This window comes from Artibeus jamaicensis, unplaced genomic scaffold (genome assembly GCF_021234435.1).
Source record: "Artibeus jamaicensis isolate MK-2021 breed Jamaican fruit bat unplaced genomic scaffold, CSHL_Jam_final scaffold_369, whole genome shotgun sequence".
Classification (NCBI taxonomy): domain Eukaryota; kingdom Metazoa; phylum Chordata; class Mammalia; order Chiroptera; family Phyllostomidae; genus Artibeus; species Artibeus jamaicensis.
This window is the reverse complement of record NW_026522042.1, coordinates 25,264,241-25,281,320: the sequence shown is the minus strand read 5'-3', so window position 1 is coordinate 25,281,320 and position 17,080 is coordinate 25,264,241. Positions and strand designations below refer to the sequence as shown.

Here is a 17,080-nt window from a genome sequence, read left to right as displayed (position 1 = left end):
GCCCAAGCCACCGACCTCGCAGGCGAGATTAGAAATAAACAATTCAAGCGCTGGGAGGACTGTGCTGGCGGTGCGGGAGGGAGCGCCCGGTGGGGTACTCAACGCCGGGCCCGGAAAGATCTGCCCCGGCGGCCTGAGCGCTCCCGCTCCCCCACGGGTCGGAGTTGCAGGGTGTGAGCCAAAGGAGCCAGGCTGAACGCTCCGGCAACTGCCCACCGGTTCTCCCTGCGCCCGGCCGCCGGGCGAGGCCCCGCCCCTCCCGCCAGGCCCCGCCCACCGCCAGGCCCCGCCCGCCCACGGAGCACGCTCGGCCCGAGACGAGGTTCGCCGGAAATTGCCGAAGCCCCTCTTTTTTCCCTTCCTCTCCTTTCCCTGCTCTCCCTTTTCCTTTCACCCGGGTTCCCTCGGCCGTGATTTCCCCCCTCCCCCTCCTTCCTTCCCCATTTGAAATCAAGATGGAGGCTCGCGGCTGCCCCCCGCGTCCGTGATCGCGGAGCTCCCGCCGGCCCCGGGCCCCAGCCCTCGCCACTGCGTGTCTCGCGCGGCGCGCGCCGCTGCCCGCGCTCCGGCCGGCGCGGCCGAGGCCGTGGCTCCGCGCCCCCGCCCCGCGGCCAGCTCGCGGCTCCCGGGCGGCGTCCTCGTCTATGTGGGCGCGCTCCGCGGGCCGAGCCGCCGCCGCCCGCCGCCGCCCCGGGGCTCTGCGTCCGCGCGCCGGGTGCGGGCAGCAGGGCGCTCAGCTCCGCCAGGCCCGGCGCGGAGCGGGCGGCGCGCAGCGCTAGGGGCGCGGGGCCCGAGCCGGGCGCGGCCGCCGCCGCAGCCATGAGCGGCAGCAGCGGCGGCGCCGCCGCCCCCGCCGCGTCCTCCAGCCCCGCCGCCTCAGCCAGCGCGGCGGGCTCGGGCTGCGGGGGCGGCGCCGGCGAGGGGGCCGAGGAGGCGGCCAAGGACCTGGCCGACATCGCGGCCTTCTTCCGATCCGGTGAGTGCAACTGCGGCGCGGTCGGTGCGCTCGGCCGACACCTCCGGGAGGCGCGGCTCGGGGGCCCCGGCGCGCCCGGCGCTCACAAGCCCGTCGGGCCCGGCGCGCTCTCGCCCGGCCACTGCGCCCCTCACCGGGGCTCCTGGACCCGCAGCAGCGGGTCCCGCTACCCGCGCCGCCCTGCGCGCCGCGCCTCCGCCTGGACGCCGCCGACTCGTTCTTTCTCGCGCCCGCCCCGGTTCCAGAGTAAAACCTCCCGGTCTCCTGACTCCGGCGACCACAGCTCTATAGGTTGCCGCGCCGGTTCTTTGTTTCTTTCTCTGGAGGGCCGAGGAGGGGGCGGTGGGGGTGGCGAGGGCGGAGGCTCCAGTCCCGGAGGCCGGGCGGACGGGGGCGGCGGGCCCGGGCCCAGAAAAACGGGCTCTCGGCTCATTTGGGCTGGTCTCTGTGGCCGATTTGTACCTGGCCCTTCTTCCACCTCCTTAGCATCCAGGTTTCTTAGCTCGGCCCTCTAGCCTGTCACCTCCCCGGCCTCGGTCTACACTTCTGTGAAACGGGGCAGCCCTGGCAGACGCTGCCCGGGGGTGGAGGGAGGCGGCCGAGAAGCTCGGTCGGCCGGGAGGCCGGTGAAGGATGGTCTCCGGGGGCGGCCCTGGAGGGACGTCTGGGAACGTGGTGGCCTTGGGGGAGGCGCGGGGCGTGAGCTCCTGGGGCACTGCCTGGGTGGCTTGGAGGTGGAGGCAGTGCCAGGTGTCTCTCCGGCGAGGAGGGGGTGGCCGCGGGAGAGGCGTGCTTTGCGATCCGGAGGAGGCGCGGGGGGCGTGACAGGGCGTCCCCCGGCCCCCAGCGGCGACGCCTCCTCTCTCCGGGCCCAGATCCCGCGCGAGCCGGGCCCGCATCCCGACTCCCAGTCCTGTCTGCTCCCGCGCCCGGGCGGCGGCGGAGAAGCTGGCGGCCGCCGCTTCGGGACCTGCAGCCTGAAGCGCAGTGCCCGGCGGGCCAGGCGCCGGGCGGGGAGGACACCGGCTCGACGCTGGAGAGCGGAGGAGGGCGGGCCAGGTCCGGGCCGGGCGGGCGGCCGGGCGGGGTGCGCAGGGCGTGTGGGGTGCTGGTGGCGGCCCCGGCGGGACAGTTTGGCCCCGGCAGCTGGGGGAGCGGCTTGCCCTGGGGCGCGCGCCAGAGGTTGGCTGCTCTGTTTCTCTGTGGCCTTTTTCAAAATACAGTCCCTGGATTCGGTGAGATCACTTTGGTAATCCGGGTCACACAGAGCGGTTTTCAGCGGGAGAGCGATGGTCAGAGGCAGAAGTTAGTAACAGTAGGTCCTGTTCTAGTACTGTCTTCCCCGTTGATTGCTTGGTCTTTGCCAGGCGGGGTTATGTTCGAGTCAATTGAACAGTTCGGTTGTGGCTGGGCGTGACATATGCCGACTCAACAGTGTCATTTTGGGGTTAATATAGTCCTCGGTGCTCCCTTTCCCCATGAGGTCCCTGAAGAAAGTAAAGGTCTAAGAAAACATGAGCTCGGAACGAAAGCCTTTTTCTTTTTGTGCAGGTAGCCGATTGAGCAGTCCCTTCTTACTTCTTAATAGCAGAACTGGGTCGTCTTCCCTTCATGCCCTGAAGCTAAAATCTAGCCTGTCTTCTCTCTGACTCTACCACCTGTCACAAAATAATAGATTCTGTGCAGAGTTCAGCTCTCCTCAGAAAGCCTCTTGTGCTCTGCAGCCAGAATTTATGGTGCCTGCGAGACCAGGCTTTCTCACGTCTTCGTTATACGCGTTAGAGAAATCACTTCATGTTCGTAAGAGCCCCCACAGGCAGCAGGTTGGACTGGACACCCACAGTCAACTTGCTCCGTGTCAGTGTGGTGCTCCTCGGGGTTCATGTGGGGACATAAATCTGCCGGTGGCCATGCCTAGGCCCATGCTCGCCCCCAAGCCCTGGCTCCTGCTGGTGTTCACTTTGGGCCAGAAACAGACAGTGCTGCGCAGTGGTTTGCTCCATTCTTTTACCCTCCAAAATGATTTGACAAACCATCCCTTTAGTTCTTTGACTTGGAGTCAGGAGCTAGAGCAGATTTTCAGTAGGCAGCAGTTGCGCCGACCCGTCCCAGGGGTAGTCTGGAATGTCTTTTAAAAGTGCTTCTCCCTCCTTTGGGCAGCTCTGGATTCCTGACCTAGATCTTGGCTCCAGCATCTAGGGCAGTGAAGTCTAGCAGAGGGTAGAGAGGGACCATTCAGTTGGATTGCTGGAGGTGGGGAGGGGGTTTGGTCTGGACAGATGAAGCAGGAAGAGCCGGGTGGGGAGCTCAGCTGGTAGAACGGCTCAGAGCCTTCTTCAGAAGGCTTCAATCAAAGAGCCTTCTGGGCAGCTTTGATTGAATGTGGCTGGCTGAATGGGGAGGTCAGTCCATTGGTAAAATGTGACATTCTTGCCTAAGATGTGGAGAGACAGAGAACTGGTTGCCATCGACTGTGGTGGACATTTCCAGGTGTGGACGTTTTCCCAGGGTGTTTTTGAGCCTGGTACCTAAGACTGCCAGTGTGCCTACACACAGTGTTTCTGCTCATTGTTCCTTTCATTTCTCAGCCCTGAACTGTGTGCTTGGCCACCTTATTTTCTTCCCTTCTTTATATTCCTTGTCTGCGCTGCATTACATTTTATCTTTGTAGTCACACATTGAAAACTGGTACCCATAATTGGATGAAAGAAGGGGAAAGACTTTATAGTTTAATAGGACTTTTAAACAATTGGAATGGGCTGCCATCAGATTTCTCCATCACTGGAAGTGCTTAAGCAGGGGCTGTGCCCCCTGCCAAGGTCTGGAGTTGAGTGTGGGGAGATGGCTCAGGGCTGTTTCACCCTCTCATATCATGTGGTTCCCTCTGAGCCCCTAGTACCTAATGGCTGTTCTCTGCTTTTTGTTGGGTAGAGCGAGTCTTCAGAGCCGTGATTGCCTTTCCCCTCTGCTTGCCTGCCCGATACACCCAGTGTCCACCTTCTTCCAGGTCTCACCTCATATGCTGTCATTTCATTCTCCATTCAGGTCCTTGGCCCAGAAACTTCCCCTTCATTTGGACAACCCTGACTCCCCTTTTATAGATCTGGCACTAGCAGGCAGGTCAGTTAGTGTTGAATTGAGATGAAAAATGTGGTTATGGTGTGTTAAAGGGCAGCTGAGATTTTCTGCACGTGTTAGTGGATTTCAGACCTTACTTTTTTCTTCTGCACAGAGCTCAGCACCAAAAAGATAAAGCAGATTTCAAAGCAAAACCAAACCAAAACAAAACAAAACAACCCCCCCCCCACACAACACCACAGAGGTGAGCCAGCACAGGTTTTTATTATTGAATATCATTTTTAATTCACAGATATCTTTCAGGCAGCCTGAATGGCTTGCTCAGAATGGGTCTCCCATTAGAGGTAAGGTCAGGGCGGGGAAGCGCCCCTGGCGGGGGCGCTCTTTCCTGGATGCCTTTCACGGCCGGGACTCCGCTTACATTAGTTCTCAAACCCACTGGGACCAATCACTTTTATTGCCAATCTATTTTGGGGCTCTGTTCTTGTGGCAATAAATTATTCTTTCAGAGCTCTCTATTTAACCTTGCAAGTGTGTGTGCATGTGTGGGTGCTTACATAAATGCAGTATTTTTAACTTGCCTGCCATGTTTTAGGTTGGCATTAAAGGAACGTGCAAAGAAGAAAGGCTTGTGGTTTTTCTGAAGTGTCGCGGCCCATCGTGCTGGTTGTTTTCCATCATTAAATCGAACTCGGGGCTCCTGGCAGCAGCCCTTCTCTTTGCGATGGACGATGGGAAGGAAAGTGGGTCTGGTTCTTAGGGAGGGAGCCACACGCGTATCTTTCCACGTTTTGATACGATGGTTTCCTCATGGAAGATCAAAGGAAGAGTCTCTTCATGTTTATGCTGCTAACACCACGTAAGTAGCTGGCCTTCAAGCTGGCCAGGCTGCTCTGTGTGCCTTTGCAGCCTGGCAGCTTTGGTCTTTGTGAGCACCAGTAACAATTATTATAGTATGGAGTCAGCCCTCCTTACTCCCAGTGTTTTGAAAAGGGAAGCTGAAGGGAATGTAATTTGACAGTGAATGTTGGTATCTTGTGTTTCGGTGGCACAGTTTTAGAGAAAGCAAAGAGACAGCTAAAAAAATAATCCTGTAAGTGACTTTCAAGAAATCAAAGAGCAGTAAAACAGTCATTGACAGAAACTTTTCATTGATACCTTGCAACTGACTAATTGACCTGTGATACTGTATCTCCTTTGCAGTTTGACTATCCCAGATTCAAATGAAGGTTTAAATGTAGCCATTTTAACCATTTGAATGATTAACTAAGACTTAACTGAAGGCAAAGGTTCTGTTGAAAATGAAGTGTGTAGTTTACATATGTTCTTCAAATGTGCATTAAAAACAGGTGATTAAGATGGTCTTTTTAGACCTTTTAAATATTATGATAAATTTGGGGTATGTTTTTAATGAAGAGTGAAAGATGTGTTTGAAGCTGTCATCTAAATCGGCTGTATGTGATACTCGTTTTAAGTTTATGTACTTGACTCCCCTACTGAGAAAATAAAATTTTATCTCATGTTCTTGGCAGAATTCCAGAGTAAAGTCAAGTTCTTAATCAATAGCCACACTTTACTCCCCAGTGAAATCACTTACATTGATAGGGATGGATTGTGCTTTACTGTAATATAAGGAGCAGTCTGAACACCCCCTGCATCCCTCCTCAGTTCTATAATGAATTGGTTTTTATTTCCCTAAGTGCGTTGTCTTGACAGAGTTTTAGTAGCGCCACTGGCAGGAACAGCAGCGACTCTGCGGACAGTGCAGGGCCGGAGTGAGAATAGTGCTGTTCTGGTGGAAGCTGGTGGCACGTGCTGACGTCCCTTCTCATTTCTTTCCCGACCAAGTGTTCAGCTGAGTAGACTGGGGGCACTGACGGAGTGACTGCGTTATTTGTCTTGTGGACGGAGACACTGTCTTTTTGTCTTCTCCGTGCTCCTCAGCCCTGTTTGAGCTGGTGGTGGGCAGTGAACAGGATGTGCCTCGAGCCCTCACTCTTGCCCTACCCCAGACTCTACCGACGGAGGGTTCAGCAGAACAGAGGGTGTGGGTGTGAGGATGGACCAGGCATCTTCTCAGTGTCCCTTGCACTTAGTAATTTTGGCTGGTGATGATTCAGCTGGAGTCATTCTGGAATTTCTCTTCCTATACCTCTGAACTGAGGGCAAAGAAGTGAAATAGGAGCAGAGAGACAGGAATGAGACCAGGCCCTCCCTGCACTGCCTTGCTTTCTGCTGCCTGGCCCTCTGCCCTCTCCTTCCGTCCAGGGCCTCCTGTGCCTGTGCTGGAGGTGTTGCCTTTCAGAGCCTCTGCCTGCTTGCTCGCTGAGGTGCCCAGTCCCCACTGGACCTCAATTATCTGCCACCTCTACCAGTCATAAAGAGGAAGCAGACATCTGGCTCATATTTCCAGTGTAGTCTCCCAACCTTTTGACATTATTAACCCTTATGTACAGACAGCATTGTTGATGGAAAATCAGGTGCCTGTGTTGTGTTTCATGATTAGCGGGTATGTATGTGTATATATGTATGTATGTGTATATACACACACACACGCACACACCCTTTTGCACTTCTCACTCACTATTGAAAGCACTCTGTTTGCTTACCGGATAGTTGTTACCCTGACTTCCTCTTTTGTGTTTCCTTTCCACATAAGGAAACCCTTTGAAACTCAAATTATGAATCACCTGCCCTCTGGGAAAGGTCTGTGTCCAGAGCAAGAGTACGAACTTCTCAACCAAGAGGCTGAGGTTGTTGAACTGCAGGAAGGAGAATGCAGCCTCATGGGTTTCTGCACAGTGACCCTGTGAGATGTGACCCAATGCCAGAAGTGCTGTGGAAAGGTAGAACCTCGTTTTGGTGAAAACATATACTTGAGTTTTAGGTTACTGTTTTGATTAGCCACGTATCGACTCCTGTCTGGTTGGGAAGGATTGTGAAGTCATCTGTAGAGCAAATCTTGTATTTTGGAAGCATTACCCTATTCGGGATGTCTCATAAATTAGTACACACTAGCAATTACACTGACGGAAAGCTTTAATGAAAACATTAGTCAACACATAGAATAGATGCTAGGTCTAGGGTACTTTGAGTTAATGGTGTCCGTGTTGTGAGTTAATCTGGCAGTGGTGGCTGCTGCTGCTGCTTCTTCTTATTTATTATCATTACAGTGTGTAGTCCTATTTGGACAGTGATGCATTGCATTTGGTTTCTCCTTAGGAGGCGTTTCTGCAGGGTGTGGGCAGCCATGTGGACCCCTCAGTTCCAGAAAAGAGGTCCTTTATTAACTAACCTGCTGCTGGGAGGGGCTGGAGTTGTTAGCATTGAAACAATGTAGCTGTGAACTGATAAATGGTTACATCCATTCAATTACTGCTGATTGAAGGAAGGCAGTCAAAAGGCTACATACTATATGATTCCACTTAGGTGGTATTCTCTAAAAGACAGGACTGCAGGGAGAGAACAGATTGGTTGAGTGCCAGGAGTTAGGGGTAGTGAGGCTGCGAATACAAAGGGGCAGTATGAGGGGCCTTTCGGGAGATGATGGAGCTGCTTTTTGTTTTTTTGTTTCTTTTTTCATCCTGGTTGTGGTGGTGATATGTATCAAAATTCACAGAACTTTACTGCCTTGCCTTCCCAAAGATCAGGTTTTACTATACGTTAATTTTAAACCTAACGTTAAAAGAAGGCTAACAGCAAGTGAGGAGTAAACATTTATTACAAACCAGACAGACATGTACATAATAAAAAGGGCTCCTTCAAATCTGTTAGACAGTCTCAAAGAGAAACAGGAGCACAGACAATTCAGAGAAGTACAGGTGCCCGAAGAGTAAATATTCAGTCTTACTAGCAATCAGGGAAACACAAAACCCCCACAAGATACCAATAAAACCAACTCCAATGTAAGTTATTTCTCTAGGTCAAGTGGAACAAAGCTGAGCTGTTTTGGAAAGATTTTCTGTTGATTTGAAAGATAGTAATGGTCACTCAGACTGCCCCATGTGGGACCAAACTTCCTGCAACTTCTACGGGTCGTCGGGGAGACTTTAAAGATAGTTGTGGCAAAATAAAGATCCTTTTCATGGGTTCTGTAAGAAGTGTTAACTTGGGGAATCCATATGGCATGTAAGTCAAGTCTGCAGACTTAAAAACAAAACTATCTTTAGATGCAAATAGTCACCACTTTTCCTGGTTTAAAATTTTTGACTCAAGTGAGTTTTGCTGCTGTCCAGACAGAAGAAGATAGAAAAAGAACAGTATGTGCAGGATGGCCTGCAATGCCTCAACATTCCTGCTGTTAAGAAGGAATTTCTAGGGGCAGGTTTCCTTTGGCAGTTTGGGGGGTGCTCCTGCATTAGTACCTGCTCCCCAGGATTGATGGTTAATGAGTGAATTCATAAAGTGGTAGTCCCCTCGCTTAACATTCATAACCATAAAATACAGCTAGTCTTGAACTTGAGAAAAACACAATGCAAATTTAAAAGTACAATCCTTGAATATTTTTATATAGTGTTTCTTGCTGTCTTCCTCACCCCGCCCTGCACCTGTGCGTAGGTGTGTGTATGGTTACTGGAAGGGTCACAAAACACCTCACTGGAGTTCTGTGGAATAGGTGGTCTCAATACAAGATGGAATGGATGAACATATCAGAGACTAATATTGGAATTGTGTTTTATTTTACACTTCATCTCTGTTAAATTTTGTTGAAGAATTAGCAGAAATAACTGGCAGAGTACACACATCAAACTTTCTAGAATTTGCTTCAGTAGAATTTCAGAAAAAAAATGTAGGATGGTAACAATTAGATTTCCTCCAGGTACAGCTGTGTACATAACGCCTCTGGAAACCGTTGGATAGTTACCACAGTCTGCAGTAGCTGAGCTATTATGAAGAGGTTGTGGGATTTGAAATCCATTTTAAAGGGACCCATGTCTCCTAATAAGAAGTGACAGTATAAATGACGTGTATGCTTTCAGGCAAAATAATTTAATTTGGATATTATGCATATGAAATGACTATAAGGTTGGTCAAAGCCACACACACACACACACACACACACACACACACACTTTCCGTCTTTTATTCCTTTTGCATCACTTCCTTTTCTCACCTGGATCCACATCTTCAAGGGTCCCTGTCTTGCTCCTGTTTTTCACCCGCTTCTGCAGGCCTGTGGGAGGACACTCCTAGCTCAGTTAGTCCTTACTCTGCATGACAACTTGGTAGGATCAGCGGGAATAACAATTTTGTTAGTATTTGGATAGCCTGATCAGTTTTAGTTTTATTGCTAAATGATAAGGGCCAAAAAATTACCATACCTCTATTATTTATTCTGAAGGTATCGACACTTATTGGGAAAAAGTAGTTTGATTAGAATGTTGTTATAAATATTTCTACTTAACTAGTCTCACACAATAAAATATTTAATGTTTAAGTGTCTTAATATCTTGGCTCCCAAATAACTGGAATAAATTCCTCATTGGTCCCATACTAAATGGATAGATGTTTCTTGTTCATTGGCAGCTTTGTTTTACAAAATTCGTGATTATGAGAACTCCCATCCCTCACTGCCCTTTCTGGTTAGTACCTTAGTGATGATAGGCGATGTGCAGGGGACCATTAATAGCTCAAAGTTCCAGAATGCATAGAAGCAGGATACGTTTCCCACTTTTATTTAGAGTTGTTTCACCTTCATCTACATTGTGTTGCACTTGTCCTATATATCTTGGGTTCAGGAGCCTGGAGAACCAGTGCTAATTTGGTGGTTTCCAGGCCATATATTTCCTCCCTGTGACGGTTCAGACCAAATGTCCCCTGATAGGCTGTCTGTGCAAGAGCGGCTTCTCATGGGGGAGGCTTCATGGGAGAGGCATTAAGTTTCAGCGGTTTGTTGGCTGGTCTGCTCACCTCTTTCTTCCCCAGTGTGTAACTGTAGTCCATGAGATGCAAAATTTGCGGGATTTATTGTCGAGCATTTTTCTCCTCTCCCACGGCAATTGTGCGTTAGGTCCTGTCTCCCTTCTGCAGAGTTCAGCCTGTTTGTGAGATAGGACCTGGTCCCTGAACCAAATTGCTGGAAACCTTGGACTGTAATCTTTGTGCAGGACTGAGAGGGGATCCCTGTAAATTTTCTGTGACAACTTGCAGTGTGGATATGGGGCCTTTGGGGAGAGACTAGGATGCTGGCCTCCCATGATCTCCCCACTCTTGCTCTAGTCTAAGTCTTTCACAGCCGCTCCCAGGGAGAGACGAGGCCCCCCAACACCAGGGGGACACCAGAGAACACCTTCGGACTTACGCTGCAGAAGGGAGTAAAATAAGCACGTGCAGAAAACAAACAAATGCCTATTCGTAAGGTCATAGGATGACATGTAAAATATGTCTGTTTTCTCCAAATGCCATTAATGCCAATTCTGTATTCCAAGAAAACCTGGCAAAGTCTCTCTTAACTGTTGTCTGGCTACTGCCACCGCTTGCTACCATCTGAGTGCCTAGGACCCTGAATGCCTACATGCAGGTGTTTTAGGTACGTTTTCTCATACAAAACCAAATCTCTGCTCTCAGCAGGGGGATGCTGTGGTGCACTACAATGAAGATTCCGGCCTCTGGGGAGGCAGAATGACCTGCCCGAGGCTGCACTGTTGTGTGGGCCTGAGCTGGAATGTAAACCCAAGGCTGCCAGACCTCAGTGCGCTGACACCCTTCCCGCCCTGATGGAGGGACAGTAAGAATGACCCTCAGCGTCCCACAAGGCCCTGTGTTGTAATTTTCAAATCTTTAAAAGTGGATACGTATATCTTTGTGTGTTGAGGATTGAAGCTATAATTTACAAGTCTCACACCAAACAAAAGTTGAGTGGAAGATTCCAGGGTATAGCAAGCCTTTTTCTCATGTTGGTCCAGGCCCTATAATTTCATCTCTATGCCTTTCCTCTTCTCAGCTAATTAAAACTGATGTTCCATTTTACATAAATAACCCTAGTAACCCCAGCTATCTATTTGAGGCATGTGGCCATGTGAACTTCCCTGGCGTCTCCATCCCCCTGTCCCCTCAAGTCTCTGGAGGAGTCCTGGTGGAAGTGTGTGTGGGTCCTTGCTGCCCTGGCCTGTGAACTTGGACTGAAGTGCTGGATAGGAAGTCTCTGTGGCCAGCGAGGTTGGCGGAGGGAAATCTGGGACAGACTGGAGAGGCTAGCCAGGGAGGGAGGTTTTGCAGCCATTGCTGTGTGTGACACATTATAAGGATTGCCAGGGCTTCTTTTCTCTTCTAGGAAGGGAACACGTTGGGGGTGGGGTGGGGAGAGGGTGTAGTCTGCTAAGCTACTCTTTTGGGGACAGTTTTATAAGGTGGGTGTGGCAACTCCTGGGTTCTATGTAGCTATTTGTTGCAGCCACTCATTGCTTTGATGTTATTTATCGAAATGTAGATGACCATGTGTGGTCATGGGGAATGGAGTTATTTTTCACTGTTTTCTTTCAGCGAGAGAATTCCTGGGCCTGTGTTCTAGGTTTTTCCTTCTGTGGGGTGCATTTTTGCGTGTCACAACCCATCCAGCCCCTCTCACCACGGTAGCTTGTTTATGGGATGCTCACGCAGGTCCCCCCCCCTCCCCCGCCCCACGGGGACGTGGTCTGCTGTGTGTCTCTGAGGAAGTCCTCACCTGCCTGGCCCTTCTGTGGTTTAGTCCGAGGGTGGTTGAGATGCTGACACCATACAACTGGAAGGTTTATCACATTCTAAAAAGTTATACTTTTTGTTTTCTCCTAGTTTGTTCAAGGAGTTTCTATGTTTCGAGGTGTTTTTTTTTGTCTGGTTAATTCTTGCTTTTTAAGTTTCTGGGTTAAAATGGGATGGGCCTGCTGTTGAATGTGAAATTGTGTTGCTTTTGACTTAAGCTCAAGTTCATATTACTTTAGTCTAATTCGGATTTCACCGTATGAGTTTTGGCTGTTGTGTTGATCCCTGTCTTCATTGTTGGTTGTTGGTTTTTTTCTTTTTTGGGGGGGAGGTGAGTTTGTTGTGAAAAGTCACAACTCGTGGTCGAAGGAGCTGGGACTCCGACTCAGATCTCCCAGGTGTGACTGTTCACTGCGGTGGTTACCCCACCCCGCCCTCCTAAACTGGAGTACACACACACACATGCACACACACACACACACACATGTGTCCATATATGTGTGTGCATTGCAGATAATTTGCATATTGTTTTGTTTCTGAGCCATTTGAGAGTAAGTTGCAAAGGCGACGACGCTGCCTTTACAGCTAAATGGTGGTTTGATACGTATTTTCTAGGCGCAAGGACACCCCCTTCAATAATGATCCAAATCAGGAATTAATTTTGCTATAATATTGCTGTCTAAATCCACTGACTGTAATACAGCTTTACCAATTGTTCCAGAAACATCCTTTGGCAATTAATATTTGTGGTTCAGGATTCTATCCAGGATCAATATTGTGTTTAATGGTTGTCTCTGGCTTTCTTTAACTTGGAACATTTTTTCCAGTCAGTCTGTCTTGTTACCTTAATATTTTCGAAGGTTACAGTCAGTTCTGTTGGAGACCATCCCTCGGTCTGGGCTGCAGGAGCCCTCGTGACGCCTTCTGCTGTGCATTTCTGCGGGAGGGCTTTGTCCTGCCTGGGACACCCTGGCAGGGACAGAGTCGTCAGCTGTCCCGCTGTGGGGAGTCCGCTTAAGTCATTCGGTTCAGGTGGTGATTACCAGGTTTCTCCACTCTGTTTTCCCCTGGTAATTAGTGTTTTGTGGGTAGATAATTTGAGACTGCGTGAAATCCGGGATCTTTCCTGACTTTTATTTGTTGGGTTTTATTAGTAGCATCCATTGATGATTTTTGCCTGAATCTGTGGCCATGATGGTTGCACAATGGTGTTTCTTTTAACTTCATCATTTCTTCTATATTTTGCTGGCTCTCTCCCATAAGGAGGAGCTTTTCCTTGTACGTACGCACTGGTATATGTCTGTCCTCATGGATTCTTACCTTCCTCAATAGGTTATAGTTCTTTGCTATCATTATTTAGTTTGATGTTCAAATTGTTCATGATTTGGCCAGTGAGAGTCCTTTCAGCCTCGTTCCTTTATCTTTTGCGACCTGCCCCCATCATTTTCTGAGTCTTGTCTTATGTTCTGACACATAAGGCGTTCTAGGTTTATGTTGTACTTCTCTTGCCCCAGCCCCGGAATCAGCCACTTCTCCAAGGAGCCCTGTTCATGAACACAGAACAGTATTTAGAAACACGATCTGGGCTCATGGCTGTTGAGGTGCCGTTGCTTTTAGAACCTCTCAGGGGACAGAGCGAGGAAGTGTGGTGTGTGTGTACATGCATGCACATATATATATGCACATGAGTATACATATTCTCATATATGAATACATATCTCTTGCTTCACTTATCTATTTATAATCAAACCCATGAGTTTATACTTCTGCCTTCAATTCCAGTTCAGCATCACTGGGTGCATTTTAGTCTTCCCTTTTCTATATTTGTAATCTCCTTTTTTGACAGCAAAGGCTCCCTTTATCCTCAGTATCTTTATGGAGTTACTCAATCCTAGTATATGCAGAAAGTCATTTCAAAATGCTAACCCATGCCACTGTGGTAGACGAACCTACACCTTCCAGTTTAAACTATTCAAGTCAGCAGTTAGTGGTCAGCTTCTGTTCATCTCAGTGCCCGTCAGTCAGTCATCCCGAGAACACAGATGAAGTAACGTGTGGGCACTGTCCAGAGGCGTGTTTGAGAGAAGAGCTGCCAGACACCATCAGCAGCTCACTTGCTGGTGGTGCTGATGCTCACATTTGAAAAAGAAGGGGTTGCCACAAAAGAAAGATGAATTCCTAATAAGTGCAGCTCATAACGACCACACCTGTCGTGGCCAAGTTAGTCATCTTCACCTGCTGCATGGGTTAGTTTCTGGGAGAGAGGGAGAAAAGGCCAGCGGTGAGGTAGTAAGACTGTGTGAAGGGCTGGGGGATGGGAAGAAGTGGGTGTGTGGTGTGGGACCAGGAGGGTGGGAAGGTCTTTCTCAGGAAGCCGTTACATTCTGTGAGGGGGGACGGAGCAGAGTTGCTGCTGGAGTCAGTCGTGAGTCATGGCGGGAGAGACTCTTGCTCGCTGCCTTTCATTGACTACATGTTTCTTCCCAGAAACCAGCTGCAGTGAGTTTAAGACAGCTGTCTGCAATGGTGTGGGCTTTCTGGGAAGTGTGCGTGCACTCTGTTCTGGAAGTCATGGATCAGTGAGTGCTGATCGTGTGTTACAGGCAAAATGAGTGTTTGCTGTTTGGTGTTTTTCTGTATTCAGAGTGACGTAGAACACAGGCCCAGGAGTGGGGAGAAAGTCTAAACATCATACATATTGTGTTCTGTAATTTCCGGAAGTGTCCTCATGCCTGCGAGGTCATGTTCTGGAAAATTTGGCCTCTACTTCTAGAAGCCCTTCCTACAACTAGACTTTTTAGCAAGAAAGAAGAATCCTGATTTTCTTATTAGTATTTTATAGGGAAAAGGCTTTTTTATGTTTGGAAAACTTGGAGAGTTAAAAGGTCATGAGGCGAGAAAGTGGGAATGACTTAATAAGCCAGGCCCTTTGGGGAGTGTCTTGGGTTGTCGACGTTCTGAGATTAGCCAGTGGTGATGGTCACACAGCCTGTGACGGTACTAAAAACCACTGAATTGTACACTTTAAAATGGGGACTTTTATAGCATATGTTATCTATCAATCAAAAAAGAAAGCAGATCATGGTGAAATAGGCAACATATTTCAGGTTCTTAAACAGCTTCATTTACTGCCTGCTTACTACACACCAGCTACTAATCTTCATAGCTCCCTGCAAGGTAGGTATGCAGTGATGTCTAATTTTATACGTGAGGAGGGGAGCTCAGAGACCTTTTTAAAAACTTGCTTCAGATCACTAGCTATGAGGGACAGAGGCAAGGACGCCTAATGCACAGTGCTGTCCTGGGTGGAAAGGAGGCTTCGCCCGCCTCCTGCTGTGCCATGCCTATCACACTGAGACTGCTGACTTGCCTTTGGGGGAGCTTTCTGCTTCCCTTCGTTTTCGGTGTCAGGGAGAAAAAAAAAGGAATCACCCCTGTTTGAAAGAGGGCATTGTGGAAGAGCTGACTGGGCTTCGCTGGCGTCCTGGTGGTGTATTTGGTGATTTCCTAGAACACTTCGGATCAGCTATCCCATTAAAAGTTTCAGGGCGTCTCAGTCTTGAAAAGAAAAGAACAGACTTTGCTTCCCAGTAGGTGGTGTATTTGGGGACAGCGACTGGCACTTCTGAAATGGTTCAAGGTGATACTTTGGTCTTCCTAATGAGAGTCTGGGAAAGGTGAAGACAGAGGCAACTTTTGTGAGGTCCTCCTACCGGAAATGGTCCTACCATTAAGAATTACAACCAGGGCTCTCCTGCTAGTGTTAGTTCTTTGCTCTTCAACCTTGGACTTACTTAGCTCTGCTCACTCACAAACGTGAGCCAGACCTAGAGTAAGAGAGAAACTATTGATTTGCATAGAAACTGTATTGATTTGCATAAAACCGCATATGCTGTGTTGCAAGAATTTTCACTGTGCCTGTTTTAGAATTAAGTTGATACTTCATCCAGAGTAGTTTAGCTTCACTTAAAAGGAGACGTCTCAGAAAGAAGAATTTGTGTGACTTTGAAATGACTTTTGGGCATGGTCCTTGAAAGAAACGAACCACTGAAGAATTTTGTTCTCTTTAGTGATTTGAAACCTGCCCCCGATTCTGTGTATCGAAAGTGCGTGAAGCAAGTTGGGGTTTGTCTGCTGTGGAGTGTGCCTGTGAAGGGACCAGAGGGACCGGAGCTCTGCCCAAACGAGCGCCTCCCTGCTGGCCAGTGACCTCTTTATGCTGTTTGGTCTGTCATCTTTGTTTCTGAGTTTCAAATGCCCAGCTCAGAATCATTGAATACTCAGCACTTGAAGTGGTTTCATCTTCAAAGGACTTTGTGGGCATTCTTTAATGTGCATGGCACTGAGGAATGAGTGAACTGTTTACCCTTTGGGCAGTGTCAGTATGCCAGCTGCCTTACAGCTGGAGAAGACGAAAATATTTCGGCCACCGGGAGTTTATATTCTAAAGAGACAAGATGATTAGGCAGATCCTCTCTGGCCTCTTTTAAAAATGTACTGGGGAATAATATAGAGTTAAAATTATAACAGGTGATCAACTAGCTCAAGTCTGCCTAATTGAAATTGTTCTCAAGGTGAAAATAAAATTTGAGATGCTCTTAAGAAGACATGGTATATTCTCATTTATCACACGTTTATTGATTTATGTTGATATATTTAGTATTTTTCCAATGTCGCAGTTGAGGGTTTTGGTAGAGAGGGGCAGAATCGTTTTCAGTTCTCCTCCTCCCCCCAAATCCTCTTTTTCTTTTGATGATACTTTGTAACCAAGGCCAGAGTTGAATCACAAACGCAAATTGTTGAGTTTCAGACCTGGTCCATTTATTTGCCTTATCTGGGCCGGCCTCAGCTGAGAGAAGCTCCTGGATTTCTTGCCCGTCAGCCTCTCAGGCCCCCATTACACACCCGAGTCTGTGTACGTGCTCTTGAACCTGTCTTCGTGTTGGGTGTCCCCCCCTGGGTTTCCCTAAGTGACTCAGCTCAGGCATCACTTCCTTTGGGAAACTGCTCGTCTGCCCCGGCCTGGTCCCGCCTCGCTGGTCGTTAGCGTTGATGTGGTGCCTTGTGGAGACGACCTCCTGGTTCTGGTGCCCCTGGGTTGTTCCTTTGGAGGTGAGGTGCCGGCCCCCCGCCCAGGGCAGGCCTGCTGTAGAGCCTGGTTGTGATTTATACCCATGGTTCCTTTACCCAGGCTGTTTCAGGATTGCCTGGGAAGTTTTTAAAAAGTACAGATTCCCTAGAGATTTTGACTTAGTAGCCAGAACGAGGCCCTGGACTCTGTATTTTAAAAAAGCCCTGCTGGGAGGTCAGCCCCACAGCCGGGTTCAGGCACCGCTGCGCTTGGTC

The 17,080-nt window shown here is 49.2% G+C and overlaps 1 protein-coding gene across 5 annotated transcripts in view; it reads left to right on the top strand.

Moving 5' to 3' along the window:
* The first annotated feature begins 333 nt into the window (after nucleotides 1-333).
* TRIO (trio Rho guanine nucleotide exchange factor) overlaps nucleotides 334-17,080 on the top strand; it is a 322,877-nt gene continuing 306,130 nt past the window's right edge. For 4 of the 5 annotated variants that reach the window (XM_053657329.1, XM_053657327.1, XM_053657331.1 and 1 more), the window contains exon 1: nucleotides 334-976. In XM_053657329.1, the coding sequence (XP_053513304.1) occupies nucleotides 820-976 (157 nt within the window). In that variant the 5' untranslated portion in view covers nucleotides 334-819. Of the gene's footprint in view, nucleotides 977-1,744; nucleotides 2,036-17,080 lie in introns of those variants that run through there. The other variant, XM_053657330.1, reaches the window with a different exon arrangement.